Source organism: Bos mutus, chromosome 8 (genome assembly GCF_027580195.1).
Source record: "Bos mutus isolate GX-2022 chromosome 8, NWIPB_WYAK_1.1, whole genome shotgun sequence".
NCBI classification, from domain to species: Eukaryota; Metazoa; Chordata; class Mammalia; order Artiodactyla; family Bovidae; genus Bos; species Bos mutus.
Genome location: NC_091624.1, coordinates 46,618,555 through 46,642,911, shown reverse-complemented (window position 1 = coordinate 46,642,911; position 24,357 = coordinate 46,618,555). Strand labels below are relative to the sequence as shown.

General features: G+C 49.2%; 1 protein-coding gene across 2 annotated transcripts in view; it reads right to left on the bottom strand.

Annotated features, from left to right (window-relative positions):
* COL15A1 (collagen type XV alpha 1 chain) overlaps nt 1–23,285 on the bottom strand; it is a 103,324-nt gene extending 80,039 nt beyond the window's left edge. The window contains exons 1-3 of one of the 2 annotated variants that reach the window (XM_070375547.1): nt 23,165–23,285; nt 22,896–22,996; nt 22,732–22,817 (exon numbers count right to left, since the gene is read on the bottom strand). In XM_070375547.1, coding sequence (XP_070231648.1) covers nt 22,732–22,817; nt 22,896–22,906 — 97 coding nt within the window. In that variant the 5' untranslated portion in view covers nt 22,907–22,996; nt 23,165–23,285. Of the gene's footprint in view, nt 1–22,731; nt 22,818–22,895; nt 23,137–23,164 lie in introns of those variants that run through there. The other variant, XM_070375546.1, reaches the window with a different exon arrangement.
* Between the last annotated feature and the right edge of the window lie 1,072 nt (nt 23,286–24,357).

Here is a 24,357-nt window from a genome sequence, read left to right as displayed (position 1 = left end):
CACCGTGGGCATCTGGGAAGAGTCTTGCAGTAACTTCTTTCAGTTTATGGCCCATCCTTTTTCATTTGGGGAACAAAGCGTCTTTGAGTGTGATGGAGGCCTGGGCTCCTGAGGATGACATCAGCTGCAGTGAGTCATCACTCCGGGCAGCAGCTCTGGAGGACTGGGCCCCTAGCTCTGCAAGGAAAACTCACTGGCCTGGAGAAGGGGCTTGCCTGGGGCACACGAGGGGGACCAGAAAGGAATAGGTGGAGACCTGCTGGGTCTCCACCAATTTCAGGAACTCCTGACAATGCCTGGCTCAGTACTGCAAGGGGACACAGAACCAAGGCTGGCAGGGTGGTGAGGTCAGGACAGATGTGTGGACCAGATGGTTCCTAACTGTTCCCCAGGGGCAGGGGAGGCAAGAGTGCAGGGCAGGATGTGGAGGAGGTCACCAGCAGGAGAGGGGAGGATAAGGAGGAGGCCTGCCCCCAGCCCCTAACACATGTGGACACACATGCATCCCACACATTCGTACAGATTCACACTCAAAAACCACACACATACACACACTCTTACCTATTCACAACAATCCCATGAACATACTCACACCCCGCTACAGGTACTCATACACACTCATTCACACAGACACATACCTTCACCTGCATTCACCCCATGCTCAAGCACCCTGACGCCTTCACACACTCACACACATATCCACCTGCAAATTGTTCATGGAGACTCTCACACATGCTCACTCACCTATCCTGATCCACACTCACACCAAAGCAACTCAGATCTGATTTGCTTAATATGCTGTTGTTTAGTCGCTAAGTCATGTCCAACTCTTTGAAACCCCATGGGCTATAGACCACCAGGCCCCTCTGTCCATGAAATTTTCCAGGCAAGAATAATGGAGTGGGTTGCCATTTCCTACTCCAGGGGATCTTCCTGACCCAGGGATAAAACCCACATCTCCTGCGGCTCCTACACTGCAGGCAGATTCTTTACCGCACCCCCAGGGATTGCATGGCAGGGAAGTTCTTGCTTAATTTATTGGGTTCCAATTATGGTCTCATTAGGAAAGAATTTTGCAGCTAAAAACTAACCCCTCAATACAGAGGCACCCAACAGAAACCTTTCCACATTATAGATGTTGAAGTGAGGGCACTGTAGGGGCAGGTATTCACCAGGGGACCCACAGAGAGTCTGCAGCCCACTCTTTCTTCTCCAGTTGCCTCTGTAAAGGGCTGGAGATCTTTGACTGCTCTTCCTACACAAAGGGTTTCTGTTTCTCTGATGTGGGCACATTTTCCAGATTCTCCCCCTTGTCGGTAAAACTTTCTTTTTAGAATATTAGATTTGGACCATGTCTTCGTACAGCATTGAACCCAATTAACTGATGCTCTCGGAATCAGTGCTAGGAACGGCTGAGCAAGAAGTACGCACTGCAGGTGATACGGGCACCTGGTAGAGCCTGGCACAGGTAGGACCCCAATACATGTTAAGTTCATGACTGTATGAGGGACGTATAATGACGGACCTACTGAGCCTTTACTGTGTCTTGGGTGCCGTGTACTTTAGCTGCAGAGCAGTGGTTCTCAACCCTGGCTGCACAGAATCACTGGGGAGATTTTTTGAAAATGCTGATGCCAGCAGCCCACCCCCCAGAGATGCTGATTCAGTTGGTCCAGGCGGGGCCTGGGCACCAGCACCCCAGCTGATGCTGATTCACAGCCCCCCTACCCAGTTCTCTACAACTCCACTCTTGCTGTTCTCAGTCAACAGATGAGGTAACAGAGGCACACAGAAGTTCCATAACCTGCCCAAGGGCACACAGTTATCAGGGCCCAGAACTAGCGATTCTAAACTCCCATCTGCCTGAGGCAAGGAGTGGTTTCCCTCTGCTGCCCAGGAATGTCACTTCAAGCCAAGGGTGGCCCACTCCAGGGAGCACACCCTGACTGTCCCAGCCCTCAGTGACCTTGGGCCCATCTGCCTCTCTATTCCCATTGCCCTGCTGCCCCGCCCCACCGCTCTGAGCATCAGCACTCAGCACCAGAGAGAGACAGTCTCTTACGAGCTTCATCTCCTGAGCAGATCTGGGGAGGGACCTGGAGAGCCACTTCTCCCATCTTGGCTGCTCCGAACTATCTTTCAAACTGGAAAAGGACCTCCAAGCAGCACAGTAATGGGGAGAAAGTCTCAGCCAGCTCTGGCTTCAAGTTCATCATTTAAAAGCTGTGCATCTTTGGACACGGCACTTCATCTCTCTGAGCCTTGGAGTCTACACCCATAACACAGGACTAATGCCACCTGCTTCAGCAGAGAGTTTTGAGAAATCGACATAAGATACTAAGCAGAGGGCCTAGCAAAGCGTACGTTCTACACAGCACAGTGGGTGTTGTTACTGCGGTCATCGTCAATGACATTAGCCTTCTTTTCTCCCCGCTGAACTACTGTCTATAATTGCCAGGAAAGGTAGGTTTGTGCAGTTTTCCCTCTGGGTTTCAGTTTTCTCACATGCAATATGGGGTGATATGATCTCCTTCAGCTTAGTTGCAGTGAGGGTCAAGTGTGGGTCTGCATGTGGAAATGCTTTGTTAAGTGTACCCTGCTCGGGTATGAGGAACAACTAAAATGGACAGGGGACTCTAAACTGGTGTCTGGAGGAGGAGAGTGCTGTTTTTCTCAGATTAGTGAAATTCGAACCTGCTGAAATGCTATAATGTGGCCAGTGTAACTTCAGAAACAGAATTTCCTGACCCACCCTGGAGATGGCTTGAATAAAATGGGGCTGACCAAGGGGAGCTGGAACTTAGAAATTAGTATAACATTCCCACTCCATCCCCTCCAAGGCAGGCTCCAACCCCAAGGCAGGCTAACTGCAGCAGCTGGAAGAAACGGTAACTAAATAATAATAATAATAGCGCATGTTCACTGTAGAGGACCTAAATGATGGCCTCAAAAATGATAGGTACCTGGAACCTGTGAATGTGGCTTTATTTGGAATAAAGGTCTTCTGAAGATACACTTAAGGATCGCAAGATGAAGAGATGATCCTGGATTACCCGAGTGGACCAAAATCCAATAACCTGTGTCCTTATAAGACAAAGGAGAGATCTGACAGAGAGAAGACAGAGGCAGAGACCGGAGTGATACAGTGATGCAGTCAAGGATTATGGACAGCCCTCATAGCTGGAAGAGGCAAAGAAATATTCTCCTCCAGAGCCTCCACAGGCAGTGCAGCCCTGCTGATATCTTGATTTTGGACTTCTTGCCTCTAGAATTTTACCAGTTTGTGGTAGTTTGTTACAGCGGACAAGGAACCTAAAGCATTCATTGACTACTTACTGTATGCCAAGCATCTGAAAGGAAATCAGTCCTGAATACTCACTGGAAGGACTGATGCTGAAGCTGAAGCTCCAATACTTTGGCCATCTGATGCAAAGGACTGACTCATTAGAAAAGACCCTGACGCTGGGAAAGATTGAAGGCAGGAGGAAGGACAAAGGATGAGATGGTTGGATGGCATTACTGACTCGATAGACATGAGTTTGAGCACGTTCTGGGAGTTGGTTAATGGACAGGGAAGCCTGGCATGCTGCAGTCCATGGGGTCGCAAAGAGTCAGACACGACTGAGCGACTGAACTGTATGCCAGTCTTATTCTGAGTGCAGTGCCTGGACTGAGTCAGTGAGGAAGGTGTTACTACCTGTATATTCTTTATGAATAGACCGAGATGCAGAGAGAGGAGGTCACACAGCTAAGTGTAACAGAGACACTAAGTGTGACAGCTAAGTAAGTGGCAGAGACAAGACGAGAACCCAGCCTGGGTCCATGTTCCATAGCCCACCTGCTTAACCACAACGATGATTCTCCAAGTGCAATTCCCAGACCAGCAGCATCAGCCTCACCTGGGAACTTACTAGAGATTCAGATGCTCTGGCTCTTCTCCAGACCTGCTGAATCAGACCTTGTGCAGGGAAGAGGGCAGCAGCACCCTGTGTTTTACCCAGCCCCGCAGGTAATGATGCACACTCAAGTTTGAGACCCACTGCCCTACACTGTGCTGCTGAGCAGAAGCTGGAGGCCTAAGACCTGCACGGAGGCCAGCAGTGGGGGAATCATGGAGCAGGAGACACGAGCAGGCAGCCAGCAGCAGAGAAGTCCACTGTAGGGGCGGAGACCCGGGCATGGGGCTAGGCAGAGCCCCAGCTGAGATGGGGCTTCCCTCGGATCACAGCACAGCCACAGTGAATGGGCTGCTTCCCAGACAGGCTGATAGGAGGCTGAGTCCCCTGAGTGACTAGATCCCACTAACTAACAGGGAGAGGCAGCCAAGTGAACCCAGCTGTGGGAAGGAGGCTGGTGGTCTGAGGATGCAGAGAGGCTTGGGAGGTCAGCCCAGGGGAACTGGGCATGTCGGCAAGGGTTCTGCAGCCAAGAGGAAGCTTGCAACTCCAAGGGGGCTGCTCCCCCAGAGAAGGCCTGTCCCAAGCAGGAGGAGCCCACGCCTTCCAGGAGGGGTAGCAACAGCTATTTCCCTTGCCTCCCCATTGTCCCCTTGCCCTGCCCGGAGCTTAAGGGGCCTGAAGACTCCAGGAACTCCTCTCCAGCCACATGTGAAGCCGGGCCTCAGAGATGACTTTTTCTAAATGCCTACAAATGAATCACCCAATCTTGCGAAGAAACCCTCCCTTGGTAAATTTCCCAGGAAGGTCCAATTCCTCAATACTCTGTTATTATCTGTTTATTTGCCTATGTTTCCCACCAGTCTGTGAGCCCTTGGGCAAGCAGGCATCATCTGTTTCATGTTTATATCTCCCAGCTTCACCCCGACCCCTCAAGCACAGGGCTTGCCTGAGTTAGGCAAGAATTGAGCATTGATGGAGGAATGAATGAATGAAAAATGCACATGTAAGTGAATAAATGAGCTTAACGGATTCTGGACCAGAGTGACCATATATCTGCCTTGCCATATCGCATTTATTTTCATCAATAGATAAAATCAATAGTCTTTGTCATCAATTACAAAGAACTCTAATGAACACCAGCTGTTGTCGCAGTCATCCCACCAGCACCATTTAGCTCAATATGCACTTAATAGTCTAGCTCTCCGCTGATCCCACTGTTGAAGTACAACGTAGTCTTAATAGCCACACAGAGGCCTGATGTTAACTTTTCTGAGTGCTGCGATTTTCCATCCTTTTGGCTGACCCTTAAGTAGGAGGGCACAGAATGACCAGTCTTCTGAAAAACGCCTGCCTTGGCTCTCACCCACCGACTGAGCTGGGAGTGCCGCTCTAAAACACACTGGCCTCCTAGACTTCAGACTGAATTCCAGCTGCCTCCACCTCCTGCCTCTCTGAAACAAGTGTCTGGGTAGGGACTGTGAACTACATATGCTTCCCCTTCTGGTTATATACCATAAGGTTCTTGAGGTTTGGCTGGAGACCTTAGGGAGGCTGCTCCTTGCCACCTGGGGGCTAGGGCATGAGCTGGGGCCACTGGGCAAGATGGGATGGGACAGGCCAGCCCTCGTGGTCCTGGAAGAAGGATAAGACTCCTGCTCCTCGCTGCCATGTCCCACTCTCCCCCCACCCCAGCCTCTTGATGTAAGGTACTGTGGTGGGAGGGGCATCACTGGGATGGGAGGAGCTTGAAAGAGTAATTCTGGAGCTTTCTAAGGCTCTAAGTGAGGCATGTCCTTAGGTATTTGAGTTCTTTTCCCATGGTAGATAACCACATGGTCCATAAAATCTCCTACAGAGTTGCTAACCACATGCAATTTGGTCATAATTTACATTGTGTGCCCTGAGAGAATGCAGCCACAAGGGAAGGATGGATCTTGGAAGGGAAGGCAGGAGCAGACCTCCCTGTCTTTCCCTCTATCCTGGTCCCAGTTGAGGGTTTCGGCATTGTACACAACCAGTACCCAGTGGCCACCCTCTTCTGGACTCGGGCCTGGGCTGGACTTTGAGAGATCATGAAAACTCAGACTCTGGTCCTAAATAGCTCTCAGCCTAGAAAAGGGGGCAAGACATCAACACACAGAGCCCCAATACAGGTGTCTGAACCGGAGAACTCTGCACAGGTGAACATCGTGGAACAAGCAGAGCACAGGCAAACCCATGGGGTTAGGAAACTGAGGGGTTTGTGAGTGGTCCTGGAGAATGGGAGCAATGGGACGCTCAGGTAACCTCCACCATTAGAGCAGCAAGGAGAGAATTACGAAGCCAGATTCAGAAGTGTAAAGCCAACATCAGCTTATTCACTCTCAGGACAATTTGATAAGGTGGGGACTATTGCTCTCCCATTTTGCAGATCAAGGCTGAAGGAGATCAAGACCACAGAGCTGGAATGGGGTGGTTGCAGCCCACGTGTGGGTCATCTGAGGTCCTTCCTAGCTCTTTCTACTCTTAATCACTTTTTCACTTGGGAGATTGGAAACAGATCAGGGAGGGCCTTGAATGTCAAGCTGAGGAGACTAAAATTTATGCTGCAGGCTATGGGGTGCCTTGAAAGGTTTCTGAGGAAGGCTGCTGCTGACCATTTTAGGAGCTATCACCACTTCACCCCGAGCTGCTGCCCCCGGCAGTCAGGCCCCTTCCTTTCCCTTGCCAAGGAGAGGGTGGATTGGGTGATTTGGAATGCGGAGCGAAGGCGGTCTTTTGGCAACAGCAGGAGACATACTTTCCTGCAGCCTCTCAGCACTTGGCATGTTATGCCCTGGGCAAAATCAAGCTGCCCTGGGAATGGCCCAGGGCGTCCACAGATGAGCTTGTGTGAATTTAGCCAGAGCAGGGAGGAAGCCAGTAGAATGAGCTCATGGCATCAGCAGGCACTGTGCAATCTTGCCTATACTGACTAGGCTGATAGAGGCCTGGAGAGTTGGGGTGACCTCCAGAGCTGGGAAGGACTTCAGTCCAGTGTCCCCGAGATGAGAAAACCGAGGCCCAGACTGACAATGTGACTTGCCCAGCAATTCATGTTCCCACCATCCAGGCTACTCTCACCCATTTCCCTAAGAAGGTGAGGCATGGGGAAGCGTATGGTACACAGTAGGTGCCCAATATGGGAATGGATGCACAGTGGCGGGGGAGCGGGGAGAGGTTTGTGGTCCACACATATAACGACCTGATGCCACTGAGTAGGGGGAAACGAACAACATAAGAACTTAGTCCTACAGCTGTTATCAAGCACACCACTGCTTTATACAGGTTCTCCTGCTCCTCTGGGCCGAGATGTGCTCTCTGCATGCTGCTGGAGCCCTGTGTGGCCCTGAAATGGGACTGGAGTTTAAGGGAACAGCCAGAACAGATGGTGACCCTGAAGTCATATTTTGAAACAGGCTGACTCTTGTTCAATCTAGATGAAAGTACAGCTTGATGGCCTCCAAATGTTAGCTGGAGGAAGAGCCTGTGCACTCTGGAATAACGGGCGAGGGAATGAGGCCTTCCAAGCTGGGTACCCAGGAGATGCCCCTAACTGGAGACCCGAAACTGAGGGTGACCTTGGGCAGAGGACCCCAGGAGTTTGAGCCTCACCCAGCAGATGCTGGGAAGGACATGAAATTCCATTCCAGAGAGAACTCATCACTTACTAGCTGGTGACCTTGCGCCAGTTCGTTTACTTCTCTGAGCCTTAGTTTCATTATCTGGACATAGAGATGACAATGCCAGTTCTCAGGGTGGCGGTACAGGGTAATGTCAGATGCTGAACTCACGAGCCTACATACTTATTCCTGAAAAGGTAAGTGTAGATAGAGATAGGGAAGCTTGCCTTGTTCATCTTTGTTCATTCATTCATTCACAAATATTATCAAGCACCAACCACCACACGCCTGGCATTGCTACTGTGGAAGATTTACGAGTGAACAGGACAGACGTGTCCCCTGCCCTCATGGCATGTATGCTCTAGCACTGAGCTCCTAGCTGGGCTTTAGAAGAACCACTTGAGGGCTTTAGAAGACTGATACCCAGCTCCACCCTAGTCAGGATCTCTGGGGATGAGGCTCAGGCCTCAGTATGTCTTAAGAGCTCCCCAGGGATGCTGTTATACGTACAGGGTGAGGTTCATGGTTTCAGGGAGAGCCCTCACCCACCAAGGCCCTGCCATCTCGGGCTCTACGCTGAGTGCCTCACACAGCCCGGGAGGCAGCACCCTGACTACCCCCTGTCCAGATGAGGGAACCAACCTTCCTTCTGAGCAATCTGCCCAAGTCACTGAGCTGACACATGGAAGAATTGGGATTTGAAATCCATCTGATGTTTCCAAGGGCTTCCCTGGTGGCTCAGGTGGTAAAGTATCTGCCCGCAATGCAGGAGACCCAGGTTCAATTCCTAGGTCAGGAAGATCCCCTGCAGAAGGGAATGGCAACCCACTCCAGTATTCTTGCCTGGAGAATCCCATGGACAGAGGAGCCTGGTGGGCTACAGTCCGTGGGGTCGCAAAGAGTGGGACACAGCTGAGTGACTAAGCACAGCACATGATGTTTCCAAGGCTTACTTGTAACCACAGGCTGCCAGGCACAGAAGAGACCCACAGCATGTGCGAAGTCCTGTCCCCACCCTTCCTCCCCCATCCCTGAGGATGATGGGACAATGTGTCTATGATGAAACAGCAGCAAAACCTGGGACTTTGAGGGTGGCGAGATGCCAGCCACCTGGACATCAGAAGACCCAGTTCTGGATCCAGCTCCTTATATCTGAACTGTGTGACTCTCATCATGTCCCTTGTTCTCTCTGAGCCTCCACCCACCTCTCTGTAATTTAGGAGAGCCAGATAGAGGACCCTGAAAGCCCAACATTTTCTGGGTCCTCAAGGTCCCCAGTGGGTTTTGGTGGGAGCGAGGTGTTTGAGGGACACATGGACCCTAAGAAGGAAGCCTAGGATCCCCAGCTACCCTAGGCACATGAATGGTGATCTGTGCCTTCCCCCACAAGGAGCCGCTATGGGCACGGACCACACTGGGTAGGAGGCTGCCTTCAAAAGGATTCTTAGAAACCTTGAACTTGAGTGGGACTGGCCAGTCTCCTGCATGCATATGCATGAACAGCATTTTTCACATTCCACCCAACATTCCCATGCTCATGCACCCCACACACTTATTCCTGGAAAGGTAATTCCTGACTGAGAGAGGGAAGCCTTTTATAGCCACCAACACACATACTGTTCATTCAACTAGCATTTATTGAGCACCTACTGTATGGTGGAGAAGGCAATGGCACCCCACTCCAGTACTCTTGCCTGGAAACTCCCATGGACGGAGGAGCCCGGTGGGCTGCAGTCCATGGGGTCGCTATGAGTCGGACACGACTGAGTGACTTCACTTTCACTTTTCACTTTCATTTATTGGAGAAGGAAATGGCAACCCACTCCAGTGTTTTTGCCTGGAGAATCCCAGGGACAAGGGAGCCTTGTGGGCTGCCATCTATGGGGTCACACAGAGTCGGACACGACTGAAGTGACTTAGCAGCACTGTATGGTAGCTCTGTTCTAAGACAGACAATTTTCTTCCCTCGTGGAGCTGAAAGTTCCAGTACAACAGCTATGGAGAATAGCGACTTCCATCTTATCAAAAGCTAAAAACACATCCATAGCCTTTTCCACACACAAGTGCACGAGGTAACTATCGATGGAGGAAATGTCTGTACAAGAATGGATTCTGGCAGCCACTACAATAATTTCAAGCCTCCCACCAGTTGGGGATCTCAAATCTATATGTAACATTATCTCCACTAAAGCATCCTACCAGCAGAGAGAGGGGACCCTACACCTTGGGGCCTGGGTCTACCCAAAGAGCCACCCTTCCCACCCCCTGCCCCACCCCCGTTCAGAGCTTGGAAATTTAATTAAAGTCTCCTGTTCTATTGTTAAAAGCACTTAAGTTTTGCAGTCCACTCCATAATAACTGTGGACTGTTTAGTATAAAAATGTTCTAAATTACTTCCCAGTTGTCACTGGACTCCCCAAGTTACCAACCGCTGGGTAAAATGGATGCGGAAATAAACAATGTGGCTTTGCATGTCACTGTCACACAGCCAAGGACCATGAGCACACCCTGTTTGAGAAGCAGGTCTGTACAGGAACGGCCAGGACAGAAGTGGGCAATGCATCGCTCTTCCGCCACCATCTCTAAAGGACTTGGTCCCCAAGTGAAAACATCTAAAAACTTCCCACCTGAGTTATTCCCGCGACCTCCATTCCCTGGCAAGAGAATTCTGCGTTGTGCTTGTGGATACACATTCTGAACACAGACATCCAGAGAGAGAAATCAGAAGAGATAATATCTGGATGAGCCTCAGGGCGGGTCCAACCCTTCATTTCAGACAGGAAGAAGCTTTTCAGAGCCAAGACTAACTGTAGACTAACTGCAGAGGGCAATTCTTAGAATCCTTTCCCCATGACCTTCCCGACCTCTCAGCTGGGCAGTTGGGTCGGCCTAGGAGGCTCTGTGTGGCCGAGGTGGGACCAGACACTCTGCTCTGGGCTCTCATTCACCCCTGCTTCCCTACCATTTTACTGAAAGTCTCTCACAAACATGTCTCTTGGGCAACACAAAGGTGGAGACCCTGTGCCGCTCGCTGAAGCCATTAGCTTTTGGGTAAGTAGAGGCAAGAGCCAGGCAGGAAGGAGCACTCAGAGGCCCTCACCCAGGGCTATGAGCACTGGGCAGGACCCAAGGCATGGCAGAAGCCCAGAGGCTCGCCCAGAGCCAGGGTCAGAAAAGCAGCTACCCCACGGAGGCTCTGCTTTCATGCTGGAGACTGGAGACCACCCCCCAACATACACACACTCCAGCCCCATCCCGTCCCGTCCTGTCCTGTCCCATCCCAGCCTCCCTCCCTGCCTAGGCTTGGAGAATTAACTGCTCAGGCCACACACCAGGAGGCTGCTTCCATCTTCTTCTCATTCAGTCGCCTCTACCTAGAACACTCTCCTTCTCTTTTAGTCCATCAGCCCCACCCCTTTCCTGGCTAAATTGTCATAACTTGGGGAGCGTTTCCTGACACCACAGTACAGATCAGAGTGGCCACGAGTGTGCTCTCATAGTTCCCATTGTATGTGTGTGCTAGGTTGCTTCAGTCGTGTCTGACTCTTTGCAATCCCATGGACTGCAGACTGCCAGGCTCCACTGAACAAGGGATTCTCCAGGCAAGAATACTGGAGTGGGTTGGAAAGTTCCCGTGCCCTTCTCTGGAGGATCTTTCTGACCCAGGGATCGAACCTGCATCTCTTATGTCTAACCTGCATTGGCAGGTGAGTTCTTTACCACTAGAGCCACCTGGGAAGCCTCTCACAGCTCCCTACTTCTCCATACCTCTTTTTACTCTTCATAGGTATTTAGGGCTTTTTGTACAACCCTTTCAGAGAAGGCAATGGCAAGCCACTCCAGTACCCTTGCCTAGAAAATCCCATGGATGGAGGAGCCTGGTAGGCTGCAGTCCATGGGGTCCGAAGAGTCGGACATGACTGAGCGACTTCACTTTCACTTTTCACTTTCACACAATGGCAACCCACTCCAGTGTTCTTGCCCGGAGAATCCCAGGGACGGCAGAGCCTGGTGGGCTGCCGTCTATGGGGTCGCACAGAGTCAGACACGACTGAAGTGACTTAGCAGCAGCAGCAGCAGCAGTACAACCCTTTGTTTAGTATCTATGTCCCGCATTAGAGTCTAGGCTCCATAATGTGGGGAGCCACGTGTACGTTGTTCATCATTTTATACCCAGGATGTACCACACTGCCTTGCACACAGTAAGCAGCTAATAAATATTTATTAAATAAAAGAAAGATGGTAACAATAACCCTGTGTACGAGACAGCAAAAGAGACACTGATGTATAGAACAGTCTTATGGACTCTGTGGGAGAGGGAGAGGGTGGGGACATTTGGGAGAATGGCATTGAAACATGTATAATACCATGTATGAAACGAGTCGCCAGTCCAGGTTCGATGCACGAAACTGGATGCTTGGGGCTGGTGCACTGGGATGACCCAGAGGGAGGGTGTGGGGAGGGAGGAGGGAGGAGGGTTCAGGATGGGGAACACATGTATACCTGTGGCGGATTCATTTCGATATTTGGCAAAACTAATACAATATTATAAAGTTTAAAAATAAAATAAAAAAAAAAAGTGACGGAACAAATGAGTGACTGAAAAACCTACCAGGCAGTGACAAGCAGGATGACCATCAAGAAATTTTGGCATTAAATCTATCCAACTCATGCAACCATACTTCCAAAGTCCATGCTTAACTATATCTCATTTTTCCCACATTGGATTATGGCTGTTTATCTCCCTCCACTGCAAGGTCAATGACTCTGAATTCCAAAGACGAATGGCATTGCCCTGGCTCTCCCTGTCCTTGGAGAGATGGACTTACAAGTGATTCTGATGGAAGAAACCAGGTACAAGCTATGCTGAAAGAGGCCACAGGAAGGTTTAGGGACCGTCAGTTAGTTTAACTCATCAGTTAGCATTGAGTTTGAACCTCATCACCATGGCCATTACCCTTCACTGAGGGTTCATGGTGTTCCAGGCACTCTACTAAGAGCTTTGGGGTAGAATTTCAGGTGCTGCAATGGAAAGCAGGGAAGGGTTCTCATGGGATGCGACATGATGGCATCTGCCACTCAGGTTGCAGTGAGAAGATGCACTAGAGGTCAGAAAGATGGGGGGTCTTAGGCCAGGACAGGGAGCTGCTGTGACAGTCCCTTACTGAGCATGACACAGGCCTGGACCCAGTGGGGTGAAGGAATGAAAGGATGAGATTGGATGAAACCGACCTTGCAGGGGCAGAATCAATTTCTCTGAAACAAAGTCACAACAGTCTTCCCAGGCGCTGAAAACTCAGTCATTCCATGCACTTCCAGCGACAGTGCAGAGATGACAAAGCTAATGGCAAATATAAACTTAGGGGCACATGATTCCAACAAAGTTTCAAACAAAACTACTCTTAGAAACAGGGCCCACCAAACAGTCCTTCCCATGGGCCATGCAGTCTCTATAGTGACCCAGCCTTTCCCTCTCTTTGCAGATTAAGTGTCTGAGTCCAAGAGTGGAAGTGACTTGGCCAAGCTCCCCACAGAGGGTCCAGACCCCAGGAATCCTACTATTAGCTTAGTGCTGTGCACCTAAGAGCACTTCCTGCAGCAGAGAAAATGAAGACATTCAGCTGCAGCTTGATAGCAGCCCACACTTGCAAATGTTAAACAAGCAAAACCATTCCACTTCTTCAACTGGAAGCTCATATTCTAAAAGGGGAGGGGGAGACGCTGAAATGGCACCACCTACTCTAGACAGTTAAACCTGAAATAAAATTAGAAAATGTGTCACATGGAAAAACTCTGCAGTGAGAAATGGTTTCTTTTACCCTCCCTTTTTCGTCCTGTGAGAGAGTGAGTAATTTGACATTTTAACTCGAGAGGAAAGGAGAAAATCTGTGGTCGCCGTTTTGTACCAAATACACACAGCCATTGGGCACAGTTCTGTACCCTGACCCACGGAAAAGGATGTCAGGGAAGGGTGGGAACCAGACTGAGAGCTGCTGAGTTGAGTCACCTCCCACAGCTGCCACAAAGTTTGGGCAAAGTGAACTCAGATATCCTAGAAAGTTCCAGTTAACAGTGCATTTAGGGTTCATCTAGCCCAATTCCTTTATTTCCAGGATATGGAAACTGAGGCTCATAGACAGCCGACCATTTGCCCAAAATAAAAGAGCAGGGGAACATCGAAGCGGAGCCCCTCTGTTGCCATATCTGCCTCCAGCCTACTAGGGACCCTATGTGGCTGGTGGTGATCTGAAAGAATACAGCAGGCTTCCATTGGGTTATTCATTTAACAAGCATTGACCAAGTACCTGCCAGAGCCAGGGATGGGGCTAGGTGCTGGAGGTACAGGGGAGAATAACGTTAGTCCAGACTCTCAGGATGCCTCCCAACGTTCCAGCCACCCTGGGGACTGTGCAGTTTGAGATAAGGCTATGAGGACGGACACTCCAGGAGATGCGGCTAAAACAGCATACTGGGAGGACTTCAGAGGGTGTCAAATGCCATGATAAGGAGAGTTAAAATCATTTTCTATGGTTGCTGTAACAAGTTACTGCGAATTATGTGACTTAAATCAACATAAATGTATTAGTGGGTTGGCCAAAAAGTTTGTTTGGATTTTTCCATACTGTGTTATGGAATTGACCAATACCTTCCTGTTTTGTAGGTCAGAAGTCCAACACAGATCTTAGATCAAAATTAAGCAGATCGTGCTCCCTTCTGGAAGCTTTAAAGAAAAAAATCTGGTTTTTTTTCTCTTTTGATTTTTCCAGGTTCTAGAGGCTACATGTATTCCTTGGCTCATGGACCCTTCTTCCACCTTCAACATCAGCAAATACAACTGATTTGCTGAAGGTCAAGTCCTTCTCACATCACCTCCCTCTTCCACTTCCAAGGACACTTGTGATGACACTGGGCCCACCTGAGTAACCCAGGGTCCTCTCCTTTTTTGAAGGTTAGATATTTATCAATATTAACTCCATATGCACTCTAATTCCCCTTTATCTGGGACCCTAACATATTCACAGTTTCTGGGGTAATATTAAGACGTGGACATATTTGGAGGGCCAGTACTTTCCCTATCACAGCTGGTCAGCTTGGGAAGATGACAAAATGTTCTACAGCAGGGGGTGACATAGTAAGAGCTGGTCTTACACTGCTGCTCAAGGGTTAAGATCCTGTTAAAATGCGGATTCTAATACATTGGGTCTGTGAGCGGGACCGGAGAGTCTGCAGCTCAAAAAGTCACCAGGTGATACCGATACTGCTGGTTGGTGGATCACACCTAAGTGGAAAGAAGCCAGAAGACTCCTAAGGCTGCAATACAGAGGGGGAGGTGGAGAGAACGGAGGCCAGGAGACACACTTGCTTGCCTGAAACAAAGACAGGACAAGCTAGCACTAAGACTGTACAGCTGGAAGGGGAGAAGCAGCTGGCTGACCCAACAGTGTGTGGCGCTGTTGAAACTTCATGGATTTAGGTTGAATTTGTCACCTTTTTTTGGACTCTGTTCTACAGAATGCAATGGTTATAACTTTTTAAGACTGGAAAAGCGTCCCTTCAATTTTCTTTCATGGAATGTGCTCCATCCCTGACGTATCTGTTGTACACAGCCCCTGCTCCCACCCTGCTTTGGCCCCTCCACCACCACCACCATCGGCAGCAGCAGCACCCTCATACAGTGGATGGCTGTGGGTGGTCTTCCAGCAGAGCTGGAGGTTCACACAGACTCCGCTATGGTCCAGGGTTCCTAATGCTGCGTTTTCACTCAGATCTCCACAGTCCCAGGCTTTGAATGATTCTTTCATAAATGTGTTCAAATGCTCATTGTGTCCATTCAGTGCCATGTCAGACGCTGAGGAAACATGGATAAATAACGTAGGGTTCATGCCCTCCAGGGACTCACAGAGATGTGGGAGCAGGAAGGAAAGAGGTACTGAACTGTACCAATTACAGGCCCCATGCTTCCCTCATTATTCCTCATAGTAGGAATTATTGTCCCAATTGACAGACAAGGAAAATAAGGATAAGAGAGGGCACTCAACAGGGAGTAGAGTGCTGAGATCTGAACCCAGGGTGTGGGCTCCCAGAGCTCCTCTGGGGTCCAGTGGCAGCTCTGCCTCTCATTTGCGTTACAATCACGGATAAGACCTTCCCTTTCTAGGACTCAGGACTGTCACCTTTGAAACGAAGTCACTGGACTGCACTGCTTGTTCTCAACTCTGGCCTCACTTTAGAATCACACCAAGACCTTTTAAAACCTGCAGAAAACCAGACCCCAGACAAATGGGGAACCCTGGACGTGGGGAGGACTGGGCATCAGGGTCTAAGGTACAGCCAGGGTTGAGAACCACCAAAGTCCTTGTGACCTGAGCTCCTGCATTCTAATTTCCTGAATAATCCTCTTCTCCTCTAGCCCTGCCACAAGGCCCATGCCAAACTGATGAACAAACGGTAGGGAGGAGGAGGAAATCCCCAGCACCATTCAGCTAAGGACAATTTGGAGCAGTAATGCTGGGCACTGTCCTTTGCCCTGTTGTCGTTTTCTCCTTTCAGTGAGAAAAACAGCAGCAGTGGACAACAGTGGAGCAAGCTAGGCGGGTATTCTCTTACACGGTTGCAGGGAATATAAATTACTACACCTTCCAAAAAAAAGAGAACACAATGAAAGACTTTGAAAAAATTGGGCAAGCACCAGACCCAACAGTTTTAGGAGTTTGTGCTAAGAAATAATTACGGAAAAGATCAAATACAGAGATACAAGAATAGGGTCATCACTGGGCTTCCCTGGTGGCTCAGTGGTAAAGAATCTGCCTGCCAATACAGGAGACACAGGTTCAATCTCTGGTCCAGGAAAATCCCACATGCTGTGGAACAACTAATTCCGTCTGCCACAGCTATTGAGTTTGTGCTCTAGAGTCCAGGAACCCCAGCTACTGAAACCTGTGCGTCTAGAGCCTGTGTTCTGCAACAAGAGAAGCCACTGCAATGAGAAGTCCGAGCACCGCATCTAGAGAGTAGCCCCTGCTCTCCACAACTAGAGAGAAGCCCGCGCAGCAATGATGACCCAGTGCAGCCAAAATAAATTCATAAAAATTAATATAAAAATAAATAAAATTTAAAAAAAGAATAGGGTTATCACAACAGTGTTTATGGAAAGAACAACTGGAGACAGCCTAAAGGATTAAAAGAGGCCTAGGTTAATTATGGGAAATCCACATAATGAAATACTCTGTCAATTACAAAGGATTTAGGGAAGAATATTCAATGTTCCAGAGGAAGTATCTAGATAATAGTTAAGGGAAAAAATGTCAAGCAACAAAATACAATGTACAGAATGATCTATTCATGTTGTAACATATATATGTGCATATTTAGGCATGGAAAATAAACTTGAAAAACAGTCCACAAATGTTAGCAGACTTTATCTCTGAGTCATGAGATAACATGTGACCTTTCAAAACTCCTTTTTTTCCAACCTAGATTTGTACAGTGACTATTATTTTTATTATCAAAATATTTTAATGTTATTGAAAAATACAAATCTCTTCTTTCAAAGCCTGCTTACCTCCCTCCGCCTCCCCATCTTCTGGTGTAAATGGACACCCCCACTTCAGTGGTGCAGAGGCTTGCTTGCATCCACACTAGGACACTCGGGACAAGCTCCAGAGCATTCAAGCCAGCTGCTGCACCCCGGTCTCTACTACTAGATTATGAGTCCCTCCACGACGGACACAGGGTCCCATGTGGCTCTTTAGTCATCTCGCCACCCACCCCAGTGGGCCTTAGAGAGGGCAGGCAGCCAGGAAATACAGGAGAAGACAGAAATCTATAGTAGTAGCTAGAACACAGAACAGAGCTGACAGTTTTGAGGACCTCAGCAGACATTTACTTTGGGAGGAGATTAGTTGCCAAGACCTCCCAGTGGTGAAGCGGGCTTTTAAGCTGGGTCCTATCTGAGGCGCTCAGCGACAGGAGGGGTGACTCCCGGAAAGACCTAGGCAGCGCTGCTTTCTGCAGGCCAGATTCTAGCCAAGCTCTCCAAACTGAAAAAGGGCTCCCCCAACACCTGAAACCAAGGGTCCTGCTCACTCAAGAGAGACATGAAGGCCCTCAGAACAATTTTCTGCCCTGTCCAGTTCTTTAAGTGATCCATGTAACAAGGCATGTAACAAGTGTGAGATGAACTGGACTGGATACAGTTGGGTTGGGATGGATTGCACGGGGATTAGGTTGGGCTGAGTTGAGTTGATTCCGATTGGAGGTAAGGAGTGGGTTTACTCACTAGGTGACCTAAGCCTCATGTGTTGCCTCGTTAGATCTTGCCCAGAAAGAGGTCTGGGCCTTCTCTAGGTTCTGCTCTAACCCTATACTTTTTTTTCTCCTGAAAAGGAGAGGAAGAAGGAGGTCAGTGAGCAAACTGGGCCCCTCCCAACACCTCTGACCCATCTCAGCAAACTGTGCTCTGTATCAACAGCAATAACTCAGGCCCCACAACCTGCTCCTCTGACTTTGAAGTCTTAGTTGCTTATCTGTTCTCCTTACCGCATATTAAGGTCTTAAACTGAATCTTATTGTAAGATTACCTCACTTTTTATAATCCTCACCCACCCACCACCACTACAACACTCCCAGTATCCAATCATATCATGAGAAAATTATGTGATAAATCAGTCTATGCTAAGGATTTATGACTTAGTGAAGAAGGAAGGGGTAACTTCCCTTACCAGATTTTAAGACATATTACAAAACAATAGTTATCAGGACCATGTGGAATTTTTAAAAAAATAACACATATGCATAAGAATAGTATAAAGATTACACAAAAAAATTCTATCATGAAAAGGAAAATTTTATAAGATAACCAGAAGCAATGCTATGATAGAACAATAGTTTACATTTTAATTAGTATTTCAGGGAATCCTGGGTACCAGTTTGAAAAAGAACTAACCACAGCATATACTCTATGTAATCTGTTTAATCAATGGTCCATTTTAAATGGATCAAGCTGTGGACATTCAAGAAAAACTTGAAAATAAGTTCATATATTAAGCTAGCAGAGAAAGATAAATGCACAGATTTTGACAAAATAGAGGCTTTTCAGGTATGAGCGGGATAAGCTAGAAAATGAATTGTTTACACAAATAGATGTAATGGAAAAAAGATAAAGAGCAAAGTAACATTAGGGTAAATTCCAGCATAACTAGTTATTAAAATCATTAAATAAAACTAAAAGCCCTATAACGTGCCCTGATTACTCAGCCATGGCCACTCCACAGTTGGCAGAGCTGTGGAAAAATGGGGAGGACTTAGACCTGGCAGAGGACATGGTAAATGGGTGCATTCTCCCTAGACCACAGGCTGGACCTGCCCATTCCTTCCCTTCTTGAGTCATTGAGCACCTACTCTGTGCCAGGCCCAGTGCTAGGTTCTGGGATTCAGAATCTGGGCAAGGCCCAGTCCCTGGCTCACAGAACTCCCTGTGTAGTGGAGGGGGGGTGGGTGCGGGTGGCGAACAGATGAGTAATCAATGGTCATGGTCCAGCCTGGGAAGCCCTGTGACTGAGAGGTGGTGATATATAGTGTTCGCCCAGAGGAGAGACAGTCAACATGCCTGGTAAAATAGGAGGGCTTCCCAGAGAGGAATCCTAAAGGATGAATGAGGGGGTGCTAGGTGAACAAGGGGAAAGGCATTCCAAAAAGGGACTGGCCCATGCAAAGACACAGAGGTGGGGCACAGGGGGACTTGAGGCAAGAAGCATTACTCCATCCTAGGTGCACGGGGAACCCAGCAGGAGCAATTAAACTAAGGAGCAACACGATTCAACTTGTATCTCAGAAAGACCCATCTAAATATATATTAAGAACTATCCAACTAGTCTGTTATTTGATGGGCAAATCTGTTTGCGGAAATCTAGTTAAAGGAAATAATCCCAGAAGAAAACAAAGGTCATTTGTCTGCTGATGTTCCCAACAGCACTATTTATCATAACAATGAAATGGCCAAGGTCCAAGTGGCAAATTCTGGATGAATAAGGCATGATCCACACCCTCAAGGTTCTCTCATAGAAAAAAAGTGTGAAATAAATACTTTGTCAGCACAGGGTGAGACAGTGGCTGGTGCTGGAAAGATAGATGAAGGGCTGTGGTGGCTTAGTGATGAGAAAGATCAGCTGGGGAGACCTAGGGAAGGCTCCGTATAAGAGATGCTGTTTAAGCTGGGAGGAAGAATTAGACCCTAAAGAGAAACAGGGTGAGGAAGTACACTCTAGACAGGGAGATTCATTCACATCTTGTGAACAGTCAAGGAAATTACAAAATCCCAAATATACATGGGGAGCTATGAGTGGTTCAGTGTGCCGAGGGTTTTCAGCCTCAATCTGCTGTAAAACAGTTTTCAATCTGCTATAAAACATATAAGCAGGACCTTATGCCACCATAGGCATTCCCAACTTTAGAGAAAACCAAAAATTCAGCCAGTAATTAAAATACTACAATCATTCATCACAACTTCTAATGGTACGTGGACAACAGGAACTCATTACAGGCTAGAGCATAGGTAAGCCAGGAGGCCAGTGATGTAAAATCCTAGCTGTGACTCCCATCCCCTTGTCTCTCACTCAGGAAAGCACATCAGCTGGCCACCAGCAAGAATCAGAGGATTAGCGGGAAATCCTAAACCTGCCCTGATTAGTATTCAGAGTTTCTCCCAGAAAAGACCCACAAATGGCCAAGAAACACATGAAGAGATGCTCAACATCATTAGTCATTAGGGAAATGCAAATCAAAACCACAGAAAGCTACCAGTAAGATGGCTGTAACCTAAAAAGCAGAAAATAACAAGTGTTGGAAAGGATACGAAAAAATTGGAACCCTTGTACACTGCCGGTGGGAACGTGAAATGGTTCAGCTACTATGGACAATAGTTTAAGAGTTTCCTAAAATTTAAGTGTGGAATTATGATATAACCCAGCAATTTCACTGTTGGGTATACAACCAAAATAATTGAAAGCAAGTACTCAAGTCCTTGTACCCAAATGTCGCAAAACCACTAACCGTAACAGCCAAAAAGCTTAAACAACACAAATGGCTCTATCAATGGAAGAATGGATAAACAAATCGCACTATGTCCATACAATGAAACATTATTTGGTCATAAAATTATGAAGTACTAATACATGCTACAACATCAATGAACCTCAAAAACATGCCGAGTGAAAGAAATCAGACACGAAAGGTCGATGTGGGGGACAAGGGGCCCATTGACAAGGGTCTCTTTAAACAGGGTGGGCCAGGAAACCCTTGGGAGCTGAGAAGCCTTGGGACTTTGGGTCTTGTTTCCTCATCTGAGCACAGTCCCAGTACCCAGCTCCTGGAGTGATTGTGAGGACTGGGTGAATGAAGTATGAACGTATCATACACACCTATGAAGTGGTTTACAAGCATTAGCCTCAATAAACTTCATGCAAGATTTGACTTGCAGAGGATATTCCACATCTAGGAAGAGTCTCTCCAGAATCCCAGAGGGACAGTGAATATTCATCAATTACCCATCAATTGCAAACGGCCCTCTCCAGGCCCTTTTCATCTCCCGAGGGTTTCCTGGCAGGCCCTTTTTACATTATGGATATTTACAGGACTTCTTCTGTGTTAGAAAAACAGCCCTGACCTGGCATTGAGGGAGCCAGCCTACAAATGCAGGAGGAAAAAGAAACTCCAGAACCTTCTCCATTTGGGGGATGGGGTTACAGCAAAGTTCACAAAAGACCACAGAATCTGAAAATGCCCTCTGCCACTGAGTTGGCAGTACCCTATGTCACATGCAAAATTGCAACGTTCTGACATGGGCCACAGTGCTGAGAAGCCAAAACTGTGCTCCAGCTGCCCTTTGATCTGTAAGAAATGCCAGTCGGATGCTCTGGCAGGAAAAGTTGTCGTGGCCTTTGAGTCTTGCTCCCAAGGAGACACAGTCTGGGCTGTCCCAGCTTTCCTCTAGCACACAGAGAGTTAAACACAGCCAGCGAGGCGGTTGTCAGTTTCTTTCAAGGGACAGAGGTTGTCTCCCCGACCACAGTCTCCCTGCACACTGCTCACTTACTCCTGTTGAGACTGTGTACTAATCTCCTAATTCCAAACGCAGTCAGAGGCTACTATTTGGAGCGCGGTAGTTCTCCTGCAAAACTGCATGGAGAAAGGGCTGAGCAGGGAAAGAAAGCCTAGAGACCTGGGCCCGAGCCCTGCCTTTTGCACAGAACAGTTTCTAAAGCCTGTCTCACCCTGAGTATCCTCTGCTGTAAAAATGCCTGCAATGCTTTCCAACATAGCTACTGCAAGGATCAACTTGCAGTTTCCATCACTTATTTTGTGTCATGGTGTGGAAAGCATATTATTTCTAATATCTCTTTTAATCTTCACAGCATCCCTAGGAGGAAAGGTGGTCTAAGTATTTCCCTTTTTCAGATATGAAAAGTGAGGCACAGAATAGTAAAATTCATTGTCCAATGGCACCTAATCCAGCCACACACCTTAGGTCAAAACTATTTTAACTCACATTCTTTTCATACAACCGCCTCTGGGTCTTGGTGGGGAAACAAAGACCCAGGAACTGAAAGTACCAGATCCCCTGGTTCCCAGTCTATAGCTCTTCCCATCATCCATAGAGTCACTGCCCACGATGGATGGGGCTCTCCAGGTAACTCAGGGCTAAGTTAGGTATCAGAGCAATTCGGTCCCGTTATTTCTTGCGCGGCAAAGCGCCAGGTGGTGGCGGTCTGCTTCCGCACCTGTGTACAGACGGGTCATCACATCTGCCCTTGCAATGAGCCAACCAGCACGCACCACCTGAGCGCGGGCGCTGGGTGAGCTGGAGCGAACTATTCCAGTGGAGACCGCTGGCACTGTTACTGGGCTTCCAAAGTCCCTCTATGCCCAAGATTGAAAGGGCTGCGCCTAGCTCAGACGCCTCGGGTTCCAGGATACTGCTCCGCCCGCTTCGGCCGCCCAGAGACTCTTTTTCAACCCTCGAATCCCCTGCACCGCCTGGGGAAGCCGCAGCCGAACCACCAGTGCGCCCCGAGCGGCGAGGACTCCCTTTTATGTCCAGGAATGAGGCGCGCACCGCAGCCGCTCCCGCCGCCAAGACCAACTATTCCGGGGCGCGGAGGTTGCCGGTGCAGCGCTCGGGCCGGGCTGCTTACCTGTCGCGGAGCGGGTCCGGGTGACACCGGGCAGAAGCGCGGAGGTGGAAAGCAGCAAAAGCAGGCGCCAGCACTGTGCGTCCCTCCTGCAAGAAGTGGTCGAGGGAGAAAGGTGAGGCGGGCGGTAGGGGCCGGGGGCTGGGGCGCGGGGTAGCGAGTCATACCTGGGCGCCATCCCGCCGTTCGGCGGACCCCCGAGGGCACCGGGCCGCCGAGCTCTGCAGACTGCAACGGACCTTGCGCGCGGGCCGCTCGTCCTTCCTGCCTGGAACAAAGACGGCGCTGGGCAGGGGCAGCGGCAGCGGCAGCGGCGGGCAGGATCCCAGCACGGCCCGCGTCCTGAGTCACCCGCGCTCTGAAACCCGACTGCGCCGCACCCCGCGCTCCCGCGCGAGCCGCGCCGCGCCCCACCTCGCGCAGAGCCGCGCCCCACCTCGGGCAGAGCCGCAGCGGCGCACTCAAACCCCGGGACTCCGGGCTGCAATTACCGCCTGCCCACGCCCCTTTCCCCCTCGACGGATGCGCGCCCCCCAGCCGCAGCTTCCACCCGGGCGGCCTTGGGTAACCAAGAAAAGCCCCGCGCCCGCGCTCGTCTGGGTCAGCAGGCAGCTCCCTCCCGCCCTCTAGTCTATCAGTGTCCGGGCTGCCCGGCCGACAAAACACTCCCTTTTCACGGGCCAATGGAATCTTCTCACCAGCCAAGAGAGGCTGGAATCGCTGTGATTTCCCTAAATGACAACGAAGAACCTGGAGGCTCAGAGAGATGCAGGGAATGTCCCAAGGTCACACAGCTGGATTGGACCCTGCCCTGCACCCCTGACTCGCAACTCCCTTGAACGCCCAGGAATGGCACATTTGGTGGGGGCGGGGTGAAGGGGAATAAGTGATACATGTAAATAAATGCAATAAAGAGAATCCTAATTTTTTAAATGTAAATATATCTAATATTCCAAGCTTCTCCTCTTTGTGCTTTGCCTGCACCACCATCTCCCGCCACCAGAACATAAGCTCCGGGAGAGCAAGAATTTACATCTGTTTTGTTCTCTGTCTAAAATAGTAACTGGCCATAGGAGATGCCAATAAACAGGGGAAGGAACACAATTTTTAAGTGAGATACCACTCCAGGCACTGTGATGACTGGGGAAAGATGAACCAGTCTCAGTCTCCAAAAGCCATCAGGAGAGTTCACAGGGGAAGGAGGAGCCGAGGGTAGACTGTTCCACGTGCACTAGGCGTAGCACAGGGCCTAGCACTGGCTAAACCCTCAAATGGTGGCTCTTTATTATGATTACCACCAGGCCCAGTAGTGTAAGATATCTGGGGGAGAGGAGGCCCAGCTGAGATGAGCTGAGACTTGGACAGTTCTGAAGCCAGGCAGGCGCAGGGTCCTCTCTCCCCCATGTATGAAGTAGCCACACTGGGCTGTGGCTCTGTGGTCAGTTCCTGGTTTTCATTTCTAGATGACAAGTCACCACCTGCCAAGTGAGACAGTAATATGAGTTGGCCCTGCAGAGATGGGATGGTGGTGGACATAGTAGCTAACATGTATTGAGTGCTGACTGTGTCCCAGGCCCTGTGCTAAATGCTTTATTCACAAAGGTCAATCCATGCAACAATACTGGATAG